Source organism: Macadamia integrifolia, chromosome 5, assembly GCF_013358625.1.
Source record: "Macadamia integrifolia cultivar HAES 741 chromosome 5, SCU_Mint_v3, whole genome shotgun sequence".
NCBI lineage: Eukaryota > Viridiplantae > Streptophyta > Magnoliopsida > Proteales > Proteaceae > Macadamia > Macadamia integrifolia.
In genome coordinates this window covers 12,940,093-12,956,727 of record NC_056561.1, presented here as the reverse complement: position 1 = coordinate 12,956,727, position 16,635 = coordinate 12,940,093, and the positions used below count along the sequence as shown (strand labels likewise).

The 16,635-nt window shown below is 39.4% G+C and overlaps 2 protein-coding genes across 2 annotated transcripts; both read left to right on the top strand.

Moving 5' to 3' along the window:
- The first annotated feature begins 8,492 nt into the window (after positions 1-8,492).
- Positions 8,493-10,397, top strand: LOC122077780 (probable glutathione S-transferase). The gene is made up of 2 exons (XM_042643651.1): positions 8,493-8,837; positions 10,053-10,397. Exons 1-2 carry the CDS (start codon positions 8,523-8,525, stop codon positions 10,395-10,397), a joined length of 660 nt encoding a protein of 219 aa, XP_042499585.1. The 5' UTR covers positions 8,493-8,522.
- Positions 10,398-12,122: 1,725 nt separating this feature from the next.
- On the top strand, positions 12,123-15,377 carry LOC122079065 (probable glutathione S-transferase parC). Its single transcript, XM_042645306.1, has 2 exons — positions 12,123-12,523; positions 14,854-15,377. The coding sequence occupies exons 1-2, from the start codon at positions 12,209-12,211 to the stop codon at positions 15,196-15,198; spliced, it is 660 nt and encodes a 219-aa protein (XP_042501240.1). The 5' UTR covers positions 12,123-12,208; the 3' UTR covers positions 15,199-15,377.
- Positions 15,378-16,635: the final 1,258 nt, after the last annotated feature.

Genomic DNA, 16,635 nt, shown 5'->3' with positions numbered 1-16,635 from the left:
CTCTGATACGTATCTCAAATTTAGTCGATCGATACGATACATGAAATTTTTTAAATCCTTTCGTATCGATATATCCTACGGTACATACCGATATACACCAATACACTATCGATACGTACTAATACTCTATGGAAAATATAAAATCAAGGTGAAATATACATTTTAGTATATATCGGTAAATATCGGTGAGTATTTGTATGTATCGTTCGGTACGTATCGATGAGTATCAATACATATCGGTGAGTATCGGTATGTATCGATCAATACATATTGGTATGTACCGATACGGTGCACTACGATCATATAATGGCCAATATGGGTATTTTTTTAGAAAACATTATTTTTTGAGTGTTTTTCTTCCAAAGTTGCTGCCAGCCATATTTTTTTCTAACTAAAGTGGAAATCAAGGTTGGGAACAAGGATTTTATATTTATGGGACAACTGCAAACCTTGAATTCTTAGTGCGATACCCTCAATTTAGTGCTTATGCATAATACATGTTATCAATAGCTTTTTTTAACAAATATTTTATGCAAAAGTGTTTAGAAAGGTGTTTCATATCCATTTATATGCGTATCTTAGTGTATCTCCGACACGATACGATACCCTCCGATGCGTATCTTAATTTTGATCGACCGATACGGCGATCGATACCGATACTTTAACCCTTGGTTCTTTGTGTCCAATTTTGTCCATAATTGATTCACCCAAAAAAAAGTTTATTTAAAGAAAAAGAGATGTAAAGATCGGTTGAGAATTGAGAGGTGCCTTGGGATAAGAAATACGTCCGGCAAGAGTGCCTTAAGAAGTATGTTGGATTGGAGATCATGGTTTTAAAACTTAGATGAGATTGGTCGAGAATCACCCATGGATTAGTATGGGTCGAGAACGATTTTGATTCTTGACCAATTCAATACCAATTTATTGGTAAGATCCAAGGGGAAAAGGTTCAAAAAAAATAAAGGGTAAATCCATCCAATCCATTCCAATCATCTCATACTGATCCAAATTGGTATTGGTGGAGATCGATTCAGAGTTTTTAAACCTTTGTTGAAAAGAGAGATCCTTTGAAGAAACATTGACAAGCCCCAAGCTAAGAGAGCCAAAAAGAGACATTGAGTGTTGAGTGATGATTGATGAGTATATTTAATGCTCATGCACATCATCATGTCGTTAGTGCTACGGTGCTCATAGTACAAGTTGTTTCCAAATTTAGCGTTTTTTACGGAAGGAAAAAGTTTTCCACCACCACTGACCAATGATTCATGAGTGTAAAGACTTGGAATGTTATGATCTTCAGTATGTTCAATTGATTCTAAGAATACAAGAATATATACACAGTGATTGTGTAACCCTAGTCAACTATACATATATGGAAGATTAGATTACAAGAGATACTTTCCAAGGATAAGAATTATTCTTTCCAAGGATAAGGTATACAGGTAATATATGATTTGGGTTTGTAAAGATTGGAGATCCATGAGATATTGTGTGAGATCCATGAGATCCATGAGATATTGTATTTCCAATAGAGGTCGATTCTATATGTGTCAATACACCCCCTCAAGGTGAAGGATCAAGACTGCGAATCTTCAGCTTGTCCCGAAGAAATTGAAATCAAGTCGTTGAGAGAGGCTTTGTGAGAATATCAGCCAGCTGATCAGATGTAGAAATAAATTGAACACTGAGTTGACGCTTGGCAACACGATCCCGTACAAAGTGAAAATCAATTTCCACGTGCTTATTCCAGGCGTGGAAGATGGGATTTGCAGATAAATATGTGGCCCCGATATTGTCACACCATAGAATAGGGGTGCCACAAAGTGGGAAGCCAAGCTCAGTGAAGAGCGAATCCAACCAGATCAGTTCGGCAGAGGCATCAACAAGAGCCTTGTACTCAGACTTGGTGGAAGAGCGCACCACAATGCGTTGCTTTCTAAAATTCTAAGAGATGAGGTTAGGGCCAAGAAAGATTACATAGCCCCCTGTGGATTTTCGATCTTCATTACTGCCAGCCCAATCTGCATCAAAGAAGGCCTGTAATGAGAACTGAGAGGAGCATTCAAGGAGTCTATGAATGTGTGTGTCCTTGAGATAACATAGGATACGCTTGACAAGTCCCCAATGATCCTCTGTGGGAGAGTGCATAAACTGGAAAACCTGATTAACAACGAAAGCAACATTCGAGCGTGTGAGAGTAACATATTGCAAGGCCCCTACAATAGACCGATATTGGATAGGGTCGACCATGAGTGCACGCCTTGAGGAAGACGTTGATGGGGTTGTAGCCATGGGTGTGCGCACAGCCTTGCAGTCAGTCATACCAAACTGCTTGAGGAGGTCAGAAATATATTTGGATTGTGAGAGAATAAGACCCTTGGAATGATGAATGGCCTCAATACCCATGAAGAAATGTAGGGCACCGAGATCTTTAATGGACAATTCCTGAGCAAGCCCTGTAAGAAGAGAGGCCACTTGGGAAGAGTCATTGCTGGTGACTAGATTATCATCCACATATACTAGTATATAAACAAGAATAGAACCAGCCTCGTAGATGAAGAGAAAAGGATCAGTCTGTGAAGCATGAAATCCCAACTGTTGAAGGAAATCAGAGAGTCGGCGAAACCAAGCTCGAGGAGCCTGCTTAAGGCCATACAAAGATTTATGAAGCCTGCATAAAACCTTGTGGTTGAGACACGAAAACCTCCTCAAATAGGACGCCATGAAGAAAGGCATTATGAACATCTAATTGCCTTATAGGCCAACCCTAAGAGATAGCAATGGAGAGAACGACACGAATGGTGGTGGGTTTAACAACATGGCTAGAAGTTTCATGATAATCAAGCCCCTGCTACTGATGAAACCCTTTTGCCACCAAACGAGCTTTGTAGCACTCAAGGGACCCATCTGCCTTCTGTTTAACCCAATAGACCCGTTTGCAACCCACCAAATTCATATTGGCAGTACGAGAAACAAGAGACCACATTCCATTATTGACCAATGCATTGAACTCTTCAGCCATGGCTTGACGCCATTCAGGATACTTAGAGGCTTGAGAGAATGTGATTGGTTCCTAAGGTTGGACAATGGCGGTGAGGGCCTGGTGAGAGGTGGGGCGAGGTCGTAGCTACATGTGGTCCAGGTGAGTTAAGGGAGGGGGCGTTGAAGGAGGGGTTGTAGGTGAGGGCAGTGTGGGGTGGTTATCTTGAGGGTCATAAAACTCCTCAAGGGGTCTGGTGCAAAGAGGTGGAGATGGGGTGGATCCAGTAAAGGGGGCAAGGGGAGAGGCGAGTGGAATGGGAGACATAGGGGACAGAGGTGGGATGGGTGTAGGCGGGGAAGGAGGAGAAAGAGGTGGTGGTAAGGGTAGGAGAGGTGGTAAACGATTCCTTGTGGGAATTGAAATCCATGGTGAGGAAGAAGAAGATGGAGGCGATGGAGAAGAGGCGACTGGTTGAGAGAAAAATGGAAGGAATTTTCAGAGAAGCGCACATGGCGTGCAACATAGGTACGATTGGAGTGAAGGTCAAGGCACCAGTAACTATGGTGTGAGGGACTATACCCGAGGAAGACACAAGGGGTGGAGTGAAACTCAAGCTTATGAAGATTATAGGGACGTAAGTAAGGAAAATAGAGATAGCCAAACACATGGAGAAAGGTGTAATCTGGAGGTCGGTGAAAGACAAGTTGATAGGGAGAGACACTACTAGAGATTGAAGAGGGCATTCGATTAATTACATACACTGCATTGTCAAATTCATGAGTCCAGTAGCAATGAGGAACATACGTATGAGCCAAGAGAGAGAGGGCAGTCTTAACAATATGATGGTGGCAATGCTCAACGGCAAGGGGACAGGACACATGGTGGTGGATACCAATTTTATTAAAAAATTGAGGGAGAGAACGAAACTCACCCCCCAATCGGTTTGAACATTCTTAATTTTTCTGCCAAATTGGCATTCCACAAGGGATTGGAATTGAATAAAAATAGAAAACACATCAGATTTATTAATGAGAGGATAAAACGAAATGTATTTTGTGTTAGCATCAACAAAAATGACAAAATAACGATGTCCTAAGAAAGAGGGCACAAAAGAGGGGCCCCATACATCACTGTGAATTAAATCAAGAGGAAATAAACTCCTAGAATAAGTCTCTCATAGGGAAAGACGACTAGATTTTTCTAACTGAGAAGCAGGATGAACAAATGTAAAACATGCAAAAGGGCATGGAAATTTATTAATCTTGAGCATATAGCAAAGAAGACGTTGTTGAGGGTGGCCTAGACGATGGTGCCAAGAGTTGAGAGAGAGACGCTCAACCACATTAGCAGAGGAGATTAGTGAAGGAGAAAGGGTGTAGAGGCCACCTTTACTAGGTCCGGACAGAAGGGTGGACTTGGTTACCTGGTCCTTGACAAAAAAACGAGAGGGATGAAGCTCAAAGAAAACGTTGTTATCACTACAAACTTTCTGAACAGAAAGCAAGGGTTTAGAAATGGAGGGCACATGGAGAACATTAGATAAGGAGAAATTACAAGAAGGAGAAGAGGGAAGAGATGAGGATCCAACATGAGAGATAGGAATACCCTTACCGTCACCGACGTGAAGCTGATCTTGACCATTGTACTCTGTGTAACTAGAGAGGGAGTGGAGGTCAGGGGTGGGGTGGGGAGGAGAGGCGGGGTTAGGGTGATGGTAGGCAGTGGTGTAGGTGTAGTTGGCCGATGGGAGGTTGGGTTGGCGGTAATAGGTGTAGGTGTGTTGGGTCGGCTGGGGCTATTGCCTGTAGAAGCATATAGCTGTCATATGATTGGTGCGGTTGCAGATGGAACACCAAAGATTGCCACGGTTGCTACCACCGCGACCACGACCACGACCACGACCACGACCACCACGTCCACGTCCACGTCCACCACCACCACCCCCCTTTCCTTTGTCCCGAGAGGAAGAGGAAGAGGAAGATGTCTCCTTCTGAACATTGTTGACCACGGGCGGATCATCTGGGGCAAAGATGGTCAGTTTGGTGAGGGGATTCACCCTGAGAAACTCATGATTCACAAGGAGGTTGTGCAAATCAGTATAAGAAATAAGCTCTAAGCGAGCAAGGAGAGTGGGTCCAATGTCTTGCAACTCTTGGTGAAGAGCGCAAAAAATGTGAAGATTAAAGTCCTCCAAGGAGAGAGGGCGACTAACAGCAGTCAGTTCATCAGACAAGGACTTGGCGCGCTGGAGAAGTTGAGTGACTGACTCATTAGGCTGATGGGTGAGGCACTGGAGGCTGAGGTGGAGGTTCATTATGCTTGTGGCTGAGGTGGAGCCATACGTTTGGGTAAGGCTGTCCCAAATGTCTTTGCTTGTTGATTTGTCAATGATTTGGGGAAGAACTTCCTCAGAGAGAGAGGTAATTAGGAGACTCATCAGGGTGGCATCCTGCTCCTTCCATTCAATTGCAGAGGATGCATCAGAAGGTCAAGGATGGGAGCCATCAACAAAATGCAGAAGACGCTGGCCGCGAAGGAATGGTGTAAGCTGAGCACGCCAGAGAAGATAGTTCTTAGGGGTAAGATGGAGGGAGAGAAAGTGATGAGTAGACCCGATGGAGGGTTGAGGGAATGAAGAAGAGGTCGCCCACAACTGGGTGACAGGGGTAGCGATAGTGGTGGGTGGAGGTAGGTCGGATTATATGGTATCGGTGTGGGTCTCACTGGTGTCCTGTGATCGAAGTAGCATTCTCTGGCAATCAAGACAACCTCCCTTATCCTTTTTGAAACTTGAAAAAGTGAAGTTAGATCGTCATGCTTCAACCGACAGATAATACCATCAACTAATATATTAGTAGGAAGCGAATCAAGCCTCGATCCAGCAGCACCATATTCATCCCTCTCTGCCATTAATGAAGAATCCTTCTTCTCTAATGAAATCTTGTCTTCGTCCCACTTCATCTCAGTTGGTGTTCTTGCCATTCTTGCCAATTTGTTCTTCATCGATCTCTGCTGAAATTGACCTCTCTAATTAATGTGTCTGTACATTCTTCTCAGAATTAATTCAACTAGCTACGTATTTGAAACCCAAATCTGATTAGTTTTAGATCCAATCATCTGCTCGAAACCAGGACCTTTGAGCCTTTCTTTTTAGTATCTCCTTTAGAAGTTAGAACTCCAAACAGGATTTGGTTTTCGATCAATTTATAAAATATGGTATGCCTGAATGTAAACCAACGGTTTGTTACCAAAAAAGAATATAACCTAGTTTAATTGTAAAATTGATTTGAAGTTTGAATATATTTTTTTAATTCAAATGGTTAGGTGAAAGGGAGAGAGGTAGGTTGGAGGCCATTGAAGAGATAGAGAGGGAGAGAGGGGCGGCCAAGAGGGTGACTAGGGTATGGAGAGGGAGGCGTGAGCCAAGAGAAGCTCTGATACCATGTAAAGACTTGGAATGTTATGATCTTTAGTATGTTCAATTGATCTGAGAATACAATAATATATACACAGTGATTCTGTAACCCTAGTCAACTATACATAAATGGAAAATTGGATTACAAGAGATCCTTTCCAAGGATAAGAATTATTCTTTCCAAGGATAAGGGATACAGGTAATATATGATTTGGGTTCCTAAAGATAGGAGATCCATGAGATATTGTATTTTCAATAGGGGTCGATTCTATATTTGTCAATAATGAGATTCTCTTGGGTGGAGTATGGACAACCTTTACATCATTTTTTTTTTTCTAATGAAAACTGAAATTAAATTAAAATAAAAAGGTTGCTAGCTACATTATCTTTTTTTTGGTAAAAACTACACTATCCTTAGCAACAACACATAAATTTGAGTGTGGGCTTTCATCATAGCCCTATAAGCAGCAGACATTTACTTTTTCCCTCCCCCGCCTGCTTTTTTTTCTTTTTCTTTTAATAGATAGGTCTCAAAGAGAGTTGAACTTATGACTACATATAATCCTTTACCTGACAAAACATCCAACAACTTTAATCAAAAAATGCACATCCAAAAGTAGCTTAATAATTACACTGGCCATCCTTTTTGAGATCCTTGAGTCATCCATTTAGCCAGCTTCTCGTGACCAATTCAAATTTCTGAACTTTTGTTGTAATCTGTTGAGGCAAAGAATTCCATGAATACAATCCATGTGCTTTTAATGGTTATATATTTGAATGAAAATGTTATTTCTATCTCTAGTGCTTTATTGAGTTAATTAATATGTTCTAAGCATTGAGAAGAAATGTTCTTGAACTAGAGCATCGAAACTAAAAGATATATATATATAAAAAAAAATTAAAAAAAATGAAGATATCAAACTGCTTAAGAGACCTGTCATGGATTATTGGAGCTAAAGCTAAGAGATCTTGTTGAAGTCAACCATGAGGTTCAAACAACTCGGATTAAGAAATGGAAAATTATTTCAGTTGCTTGAATGTATCCAAGGTTTAAATTTCATCTTGTAATATACTAGATGATCCTAGGATGCATGTAATGATTTGAATGCTCAAAATCTCAACCCATCACCTATGGACTTAAAACCGAAAAACTTAAGATAAAAGGCTTACAGTCGAAAGCACTAGTTCAAAAATCTAAAAACAACCATAACAAAGGGAGGATTAAAAAAAAAAAACCAAGGGACTAGTGGTTCCCTAAAGTGTTCTTTGATGTCTAAAGGAAGTGGTCAACTGGTTCTAGTTATTGTGTCTCTCTCTCTTTTTACTTTTGAAATAACCACCTTATCTCTCCTGTATGATATCTCATTTGGCACCCTATTGTTATTTGTTTACTAACTTACCGTATATTGGTGACATGCCTATCCCTTTCTCCTTTTTTTTTCTTGAATACGTGACAAGCTTGACAAATGACTTATTAACTTATTAATTGTATCTGAAAAGAAGAAAAACCTTCCACTGTTCCACATCTCAATTTGGTGGAAACATCTCCACTTTAATCTATGAATTGACTTCTTCTCGGTGGAATTCCATGGCCACAAACTGGACCTGGCCAATTAAATAATGGACCCCAACATTAGACCTTAAGGACAAATGCAGTAGGGTTTTCTTCTCTATCATGAAAATAGTAAAAAAAAAAGGCATTTCAACTGTTGCCATATTCCATGGAAAACAAAGTCTAGAATCCTCCTCGTTCACACGCAAGAATTAACCCAAAGAAAGGTGAGAGGTGACAAATTCAAAATTAGGTTTTCTGTGTCCAATTTGGACCGGAATTGACAGTGTGCTTGACCCAACCATCAACTGACCAACCCCTCCACTTTGTGCTCCGATTCGAAGTCTAGTAGCAATCCACAATGGCCTAACAAAGGCAAGAACTGATAACCATGGCGTGAGCACTTAGATGAGGTACCCCTCACCCACGTCTTAGAACCCTCTTTGAACGTCAGAAGAGCTGCCTATAAATACTGCTACTCTCACCTCAAATCACATTAGTTGTCTAAAACATTTTAGTGTTTTTCATTGATTTTGATATCTAGAAGAAGCTATAGTTAAGAGATCATAACCATGGCTGATGAGGTGGTTCTTTTGAGTTTCTGGCCCAGTCCTTTTGGGATGAGGGTCAAAATCACTTTGGCCGAGAAAGGAATCAAGTATGAGTACAAGGAAGAGAACCTGCGAGACAAGAGTCCTCTCCTTCTCAAGATGAACCCTATTCATAAGAAGATTCCTGTCTTGGTTCATAAAGGTAAACCCATCTGCGAATCCCTCATCATTGTTCAATACATTGATGAGGTTTGGAAGGACACATGTCCTTTGCTGGCCTCTGATCCTTACCACAGAGCTCAAGCTAGGTTTTGGGCTGATTTCATCGACAAGAAGGTTATATCTCTCTCTCTCTCTTCCCTTTTTTTTTTTTTTTTTGCTAATGACGGGTATCCAGGCTTTTGGTCAGACTAGTCCCATGGGCCAATACTGATCTACAACCGTATGAACCGGGTTATACCAGGGTTGAATGAGAATCATTTAACTTTCACTGAAAGCAGTGAAGAGCACAAAACACCCCGCGTGAGTGTCCCAAGGTGTACCTAGTGGGAGTCGAACTTAGGACGTTCGAGTCTACGACTCGTACCAAGTTTGTTGCTCATCAACTTCGCTACCCCCTTGGGTTCTTAGAGTGTATTTCCTCTCCTTTGAGCAATGTTTCAAGGTAAAGGTTTCTAGGTCTGCACAACTAGTATGAGTGAGGTGGCAATTTTAATTGTGAATGCAATTTTTGTGTCCATGCATCCTATCGTTGTTTAGTGCACCCTTTTAGGAGTATTAAATTTCTCAATATTTTAGCTTTCCATTACCATGTAATAGCATGCCCTTTCATGTACGTCTATGTATCTTCGTACATCTAGATTTTTCAAGGGGAGTCTCTTCAATAATTCAATGCTTTATTTCACCACTTGGCAAGCTCTTTTTGGATTGAAACTTAGATATGAGTAAGAGACCTTCATGTCTACTTGTCTACAAATTCTAACTTGATCCAATGAGCCACATGGCATAACTTGGCATGCAATATGTATCTATGGATCTACCCACTATCATCACTAGTGTAGAGAACCCATCTGGCAGTCCCCATGAATTAGGCTCTAAAATGTTAACACACGCGTAATCAAGATGAAGTGAGTGAGTTCCAAGTTAAATCCATACAGCTTTAAAGTAGTGCTTTAACCCCAAGGGAGTAGGTGAGTTGGCAAGGGACCTTCGCCCCTTAGGAAGCATGTGGTTTTGATTTCGACTCCTTTTACCTCTTTGGCGCGACTCACACTGGTGTTTAGTACTTTTCACTACATTTAGTGCTAGTTGAATGGTTCTTATCCAATCTTGATATGACCCGATCTATGCGGCTGCTGGGTCAGTATAGGCCCATGGGACTAATCAAGTCGTGACTAATGTACTCTTTTATTTCAGTGTCCAAATTGGTTTATTTGTAAGATAAATATTTTATTTCAGTGTCCAAATTAGTTTATTTGTAAGATAAAGATGACAACATGCAATCACAATTGACACAATCCATTAATTGATTGAAATAATTGGTCTCTGCAGATATTCTACTCTGGTAGGAAGACATGCATGTCAAAAGGAGAAGAAACTGAGGCGGCAAAGAAGGAGCTGATAGAGTCCTTGAAAGTGTTGGAAGGAGAGCTTGGAGAGAAGCCCTACCTTGGGGGAGAGAAGTTTGGGTATGTGGATTTGTGCCTCATTCCCTACTACTCTTGGTTTTACTCCTATGAAACTTTTGGGAACTTCAACATGGAAGCTGAGTGCCCAAAGCTTATTGGTTGGGCTGAGAGGTGCTTGGAGAAGGAGAGTGTGTCAAACTCCCTTGCTGACCAACAAAAGGTCTACCAATTCTTTGGGCAGAAGAGGAAGATGTATGGGATTGAGTAGAGTAAAAGATAGGACAATGGTTGAAAACTATAAATAAAGGCTGCTACCCTATTGAGCAGAAAGTCTGAAGGGTCTTCCCCTTCTACATTTGTTTTTCTGGAATGAAGGATAGAGAATGTGAGATTTCACTTTTCTTTTGTACTTGGTAGCTCAATGATATTGATATTTATATTCAACATGGTTTATAATTTCATACATATATTGCTGATGCACTTTAGCTGAGTCCTTGATTGATCAACCACTACATCCAATATCCATTGATTGGTTGATTTTATTTATGTGTGAGAGAGAAGAAAGTGTGAGACATTTATTCCTTTCACATGAAAATTATATAGTGAGTTCATAAGAAACTTAATTGTCCCCAATTTTGATTTACCTTCTTACTCCTACATCAATATGTCTAGTGAAAAATGGAGTAGTTCACTTAAACGGAAAGTAGATAACAGTCAAAGGATTTAAACTCAAAACCTTCTGGTGAGTATGGATTTTTTACATACCATAGCTCACCAACTGCACTTGACAATTGTTGTCAAAATCCCTTATTTTACTATAAAATTTTTTAAAGATTTCAGAAAATCCAATAAATAAATTCAACAACTATTTTATAAACAAAGAAGAGAGCAAGTGGGTGTTGGGCCATATATATAGTTTAGAAATGTCCCCAAAAATTGGAAGAGACAAAAAGCAACTCAACTGATACCATATTCCATGGAAACGAATTCTAGAACAGTCATTCACACTCAAATTGAAAGCTAAGATAAGTAGTGAAGCTAAGTAGCAGTAGCTGACGTGCGCTACGCATGAATTGACCCAAATGCTGTAGCACACAATAAATTTCTATAAGGACATGGAAAATAATATTTTTCAATGAGTTGGACGTCCAATCCGGCATTGGGAGAACTTGGTGTTACGTTTTTCTATATTGTGCATCTTCAGGTACTCTTAATTGTTGGATCTTCAATTGGACACACGACACATCGTGAGGAGCTAACTTAGGCGAAGTGATAAATTTTATTTTTGAATGGAATTGAAGAGAAAGGATTAGCTCCTCATACATGATTGTATAAGTTAACATTCAACATCTGTCCCTTTTACTTATACCTCTCATCACCCTTTTAATAAGAGAAAGTGAAATAGATATTGATGCTGACTTGTATATTGCACAAACAATGGATTCAATCTCAAATTGACAGTATACTTAACCCAACATGTCATCTATTTCAAAGTCCATATAACCCACATTGGATTGAAACGGGATCAAATTTGTACATTCTTTATTCATAGATTTAAAATTTATTTTCTCTCCTTTCATTTAATAGATTCTAAATCTACCAATAAAAAACGTACATGATTATTCTCATACGTTGGACCAAGAAATGTAAGAACTAAAAACAAATGGAGGACAAAGAAAGGTAAGAATTAAAACACTATGGCGTGAGTGCTAGGTGACTCCTCAGCCACGGCTTAAAAGCCTCTTCGAAAGTCAGAAGAGCGGAAAAAAATCGTCTGCAATTTCGATCTCGTACAATTTCATGAAATACCACCTTCAGGGGGTGACATGTGTATTGATACCAATGCAATAGTTCAGATCTGATTTAAATGACTCTTTACTGATTTAAGGTTTTATTAGTTGTACCAGATCTTGATTATTGCATTGGTATCAATACACATGTCACCCAGGTGATATTTTACAGAATTGTATAAGATCCGAATTGCAGACTACAAGTCCTACCTAAAATCACATAATTTAGAAAATATCAAGTGCTTTCACTGATTCAATATCTGGAAAAGCTAATTAAGTGATCATAATAATGGCGGATGAAGTAGTTCTCTTGGGTTTCTGGCTCAGCCCTTTTGGGATGAGGGTCAGAATCGCCTTGGATGAGAAAGGAATCAAGTATGAGCATAAGGAAGAGAACCTGCAATACAAGAGTCCTTTACTTCTGAAGATGAACCCAGTTCATAAGAAGATTCCTGTTTTGATTCATAACGGCAAACCCATCTGTGAATCGCTCGTTATTATTCAATATATTGATGAGGTTTGGAAGGACACATGTTCCTTACTGCCCTCTGATCCTTACCTCCGAGCTCAAGCCAGGTTTTGGGCTGATTTCATCGACAAAAAGGTTAGATCTCTCTCTCTCTCTCTCTCTCTGGATGTGATATTTGTATTTTTTTGAATTTTGAGCAAAATTCCGTTCACCACCCCACTCCCTACCCTGAACTATCCGCCCCTCCACCTGAAGTCCGGCCCCTCTGAATTATATCTCCTCCCCTCCCCTACCTTGAAAGAAAAATAGAGGGCAGAAGTGGGATGAACTGCAGGTAGAAAGGTGGCATAGGAGGAGGAAGTATGGTGAAAGGAGAGAGGGGGTTCTAGTTGGGATTTGTAGATGCCTAGCAATTGGGCGGCTTTGCAGGGCTGGACGGGGGTAGGGAGTGGGGGGAGGGCTGGGCAGCGTTGTGGGAAAGCCAACCCCTCTGCATAAAATGGAAATCTCATCTTCATCTTTATTTTTGAACCAAACAAACCAAATTAGAATATATTTAGTTAAAAAATTGCAATAATAGGGCTGTGATTATCGCTGGGAACGGCTGAGGGTTTCCGGATGGGTAGGGTTGTGATTCTGGGAGTCCCGGCGGTAGTGATGGTGGCCGAAAAAGAAGTGAGAAAGAAAAAAGAATGTGGGTCCCACTGTATTAAAAACAATATAAAGGAAAGGTAAGAAAGAAGAAAGAAGAAAGAAGAAAGAATTCTTATAAAAAAAAAATGTGGGTCCCATTTTTTTATTGTATAAAAAATAAAAAATTAAAAAAGATAAAAATGGAGAAAAGGTGATCTGTTACTATTGTGCCACATGTAGGCCAGTTGATGTGTGAGGACGTTCGTTCACGTCCTTGTTGTGTTAGGACTTGATAAGACTCCAGGGTCAGAAAAGCATGCTCTCCTATGTATGTCTGTGTATCCTCCACGGATCTTGAGCTTTTTTAATTTTTAATCGTGTGATTTTTGTTCAATTTTTTCTGTGCATGAAACATCAGTATATTTTTAAAATCTAATGATTGAAAAGGTTTTTTGGAATTTAAATCCATTTTAACTTTTCAAATGCCTTGAGCTTTTATAATTGTTCGATATGGAAAATGTACAGATGTCACATGCACAGAGAGAATTGTATAAGAATTACACAATTAAGAATTGAAAATGATCTAAATCCATCCACCACATTGAATTTTCAAGGATAACCTCTTGAATATTTCTGTGTTCAATTTTATCACTTGACAAACTCTTTTTGGATTGAAACTTCACATGTGAGTAAAAAACCTTCATATGCTCATGTAGAGAATCCATACCCATGAATTAGGTTCTAAAATATTCACATGTGTAATCCAAACTATGGGTGTTAATCGGTTCGGTTTCAGTGTATGTGGTACGGTATAGTTCAGTTCACATTTAATTGGTTGAAACCAAAACCAAACTGTTTACTAAATGGTTACATTTTCAAAAACTAGAACCGTTTAATGAACAATTCTGGTTTTACAATTTTTAAATGGTGTCGATTTCATGATTTTTCATGGTTTTGATCACAGTTTAATCCATATGGTTCTTAAACGGTTAGCCATATGTTTGCTGGTTTATTCATATGCCTATTGAAATTTGCCTTTGTCGATAAAAACTTCAATCTTGTATGAAATTCAATGAGCAATGAGGCATTGAAGGGGTAAGGTTCTAACTACATAACTACATAATAGGAGTAAAATATTGAATAGGTTGTTGGACAGTCTCTGTGGTCCTATCTTCTTCCCTAAATTTAACTCATCTTATTTTGTTTTCATGAAACTCATTATTTTAGTAAGTCATATACGGTTTAAACGGGTCGATTTTGACGATGTTAATTCGGTTTGAAACCATGGGTTAAACGGTTAAACTGGATCAAACCATTTAATTAATCAGTTTGAAAATTGAAATCAGAACCGAATCATTTATTAAATGGTTTCACGATTTCGGTATAAATGACTCGATTTGGTTTCGGTAAAAGTTTTCGATTTCAAATTCACATCCTTAATCCAAAGAATGTCATATCCATGCAACTGTAGGAATTGACAAAATATCCTCCATTGGGCACAATGAGATGAGCAATGGAGGACACCTTTACAAGGTGGGCCATGGGAAGGTTTTTTTTTTTTCCTTGATCCTAATTTATCAAATTCTACAAGGGAAGAGGAGGAATCAAGTGACTTGAAGTCAAGACCTCTTGGTAGGATGGATTTTAACGCTCCACATTCTATCTAGTGGGCTAGAAAATTGTTCACAAATGATGTTTATACTATCTAATATCGAAAACAAGTGACTAATTTCCTATTTGATTTCAGTGACCAAATTTGTTTGTAATAAGGGAAAGAAGACAATAATCAAAATATTGACAAATCCAATGGATTGAAATAATTGGTCTCACAGATATTCAACTGCGGTAGGAGGACATGGATGTCAAAAGGAGAAGATAATGAGGCAGCAAAGAAGGAGCTAATAGAGTCCTTCAAAGTGTTAGAAGGAGAGCTTGGAGAGAAGCCTTACTTTGGGGGAGAGAATTTTGGGTATGTGGATGTGAGCCTCATCCCCTTCTACACTTGGTTTTACTCCACTGAAACATTTGGGAACTTCAGAATGAATGCCGAGTGTCCAAAGCTTATGGCTTGGGCTGAGAGGTGCTTGCAGAAGGAGAGTGTGTCGAACTCCCTTCCTTTTCAACAAAGGGTTTACCACTCCTTTGGGCAGATGAGGATGAATTTTGGGAATGAGTAGAGAAAAAAAAAAAAAAAAAAAGGAGAATGGTCCAAAACCATAAATAGAGTCTGCTACCCTATGGAGAAGAAAGTTTGAAGGGTCTTTCACTTTTTTAATTATTGTTTTTACTCTCAAACTAGACATGTATATAGTATATGACAAACTTGAATGAGGTTTCATTCGGAAAATTTTGAAGGTATAAATACCCAATGGTGTGATTTGATTTGTAATCTTTTTCCTTTGTATCTTCTCCAACAAACTTAAAGGCAACTATTTTGATTCCTTTGATCCTTGTAGGGGTATGACAAGGATGTCACACCCAAGGGGGTAGCGCAGTTGGTGAACAACGAGCTTGGTATTAGCCGTAAACTTGGACGTCCTAAGTTCGACTCCCATTAGGCATACCTTGGGTCACTCACACGGGGTGTTTGGTGCTTTTCACTGCTTTCAATGAAGGTATGACCCGGTCCATGCGGTTGTGGGGTCAGTATGGACCCGAGGGACTAGTCAGGCCGAAGGCCTGGATACCCGTCATTAGTGAAAAAAAAAAGAAAAAGGATGTCCATTAAGCTCCTATATTTTCATTTCAGCTATGGAATATTTATCATGTCTCCTTCAAGTCTGTAGGGATCTCGGCATGTTCAAACAGGGTATTGAAATCAATCAAAGTGCATATGAAACTACACACCTACTGTTCGCTTATGATACCCTCCTCTTCGGTAGATCCACTTTGGAGGATGTTTATACTCTTAAATCTATCCTTTCACTCTTTAAATAATTTTGGGGCCAACATATCAATTTTTCCAAGAGCAGTAGTTTTTTCATTAGTAGCCTTTTCAATAATAATAACACTCCAACATCTATTGAAAATTCAATCAAGAGCAACCTTAGAATCAAAGATTTGCCCTACCCAAAAATAAATAAATAAATAAATAAAAGATATGAACCATTGTTCTAGTTATCTTGGCACAAATACCTCCCATCCACATCCATCGGCAAGCCACTTAACACCACACTGTTAAGTGGCTTGCGTTTCCTGGATTTTGAACAGAAATTCTAAGGAAAATGATCCGTTGAAAAGTAAGTAATGAAATTCCATTCATTTTTGGAATGGTGGTAGGATTCCCACACTGGACAATTCGAGACTTCCAAGTTCTACCCCCAACATACCCCCATCCAAACCATTAGTGATTTACTCATTCATAGGAGCTGGAATCAACCGCTATCATATAGTATATTTCCTAGCCACATAACCAATAGTGTCTCAACCATTCCACTTTTCTCCAACTCTTACGAGGACTTTCTTTATATTTTATATTTTTCATAGTTTCGTTGCTACTGCAGGCTTTACGCAATTGATCGCATCATATAGATATATTCATTCCACACAACATATGTCATTGAAAGGATCTCAGACGACCCATCTAAGCATGAAAGTCAGGGTCTTTCAGAAAA

Bases quoted from the DNA above. Each gene is read 5' to 3' on its own strand.
- LOC122079065 (XM_042645306.1), top strand. From the start codon at position 12,209: ATGGCGGATGAAGTAGTTCTCTTGGGTTTCTGGCTCAGCCCTTTTGGG. The intron at 12,524-14,853 runs GTTAGATCTCTC...TTGGTCTCACAG, and splicing joins CTGATTTCATCGACAAAAAG to ATATTCAACTGCGGTAGGAG.
- LOC122077780 (XM_042643651.1), top strand. From the start codon at position 8,523: ATGGCTGATGAGGTGGTTCTTTTGAGTTTCTGGCCCAGTCCTTTTGGG. The intron at 8,838-10,052 runs GTTATATCTCTC...TGGTCTCTGCAG, and splicing joins CTGATTTCATCGACAAGAAG to ATATTCTACTCTGGTAGGAA.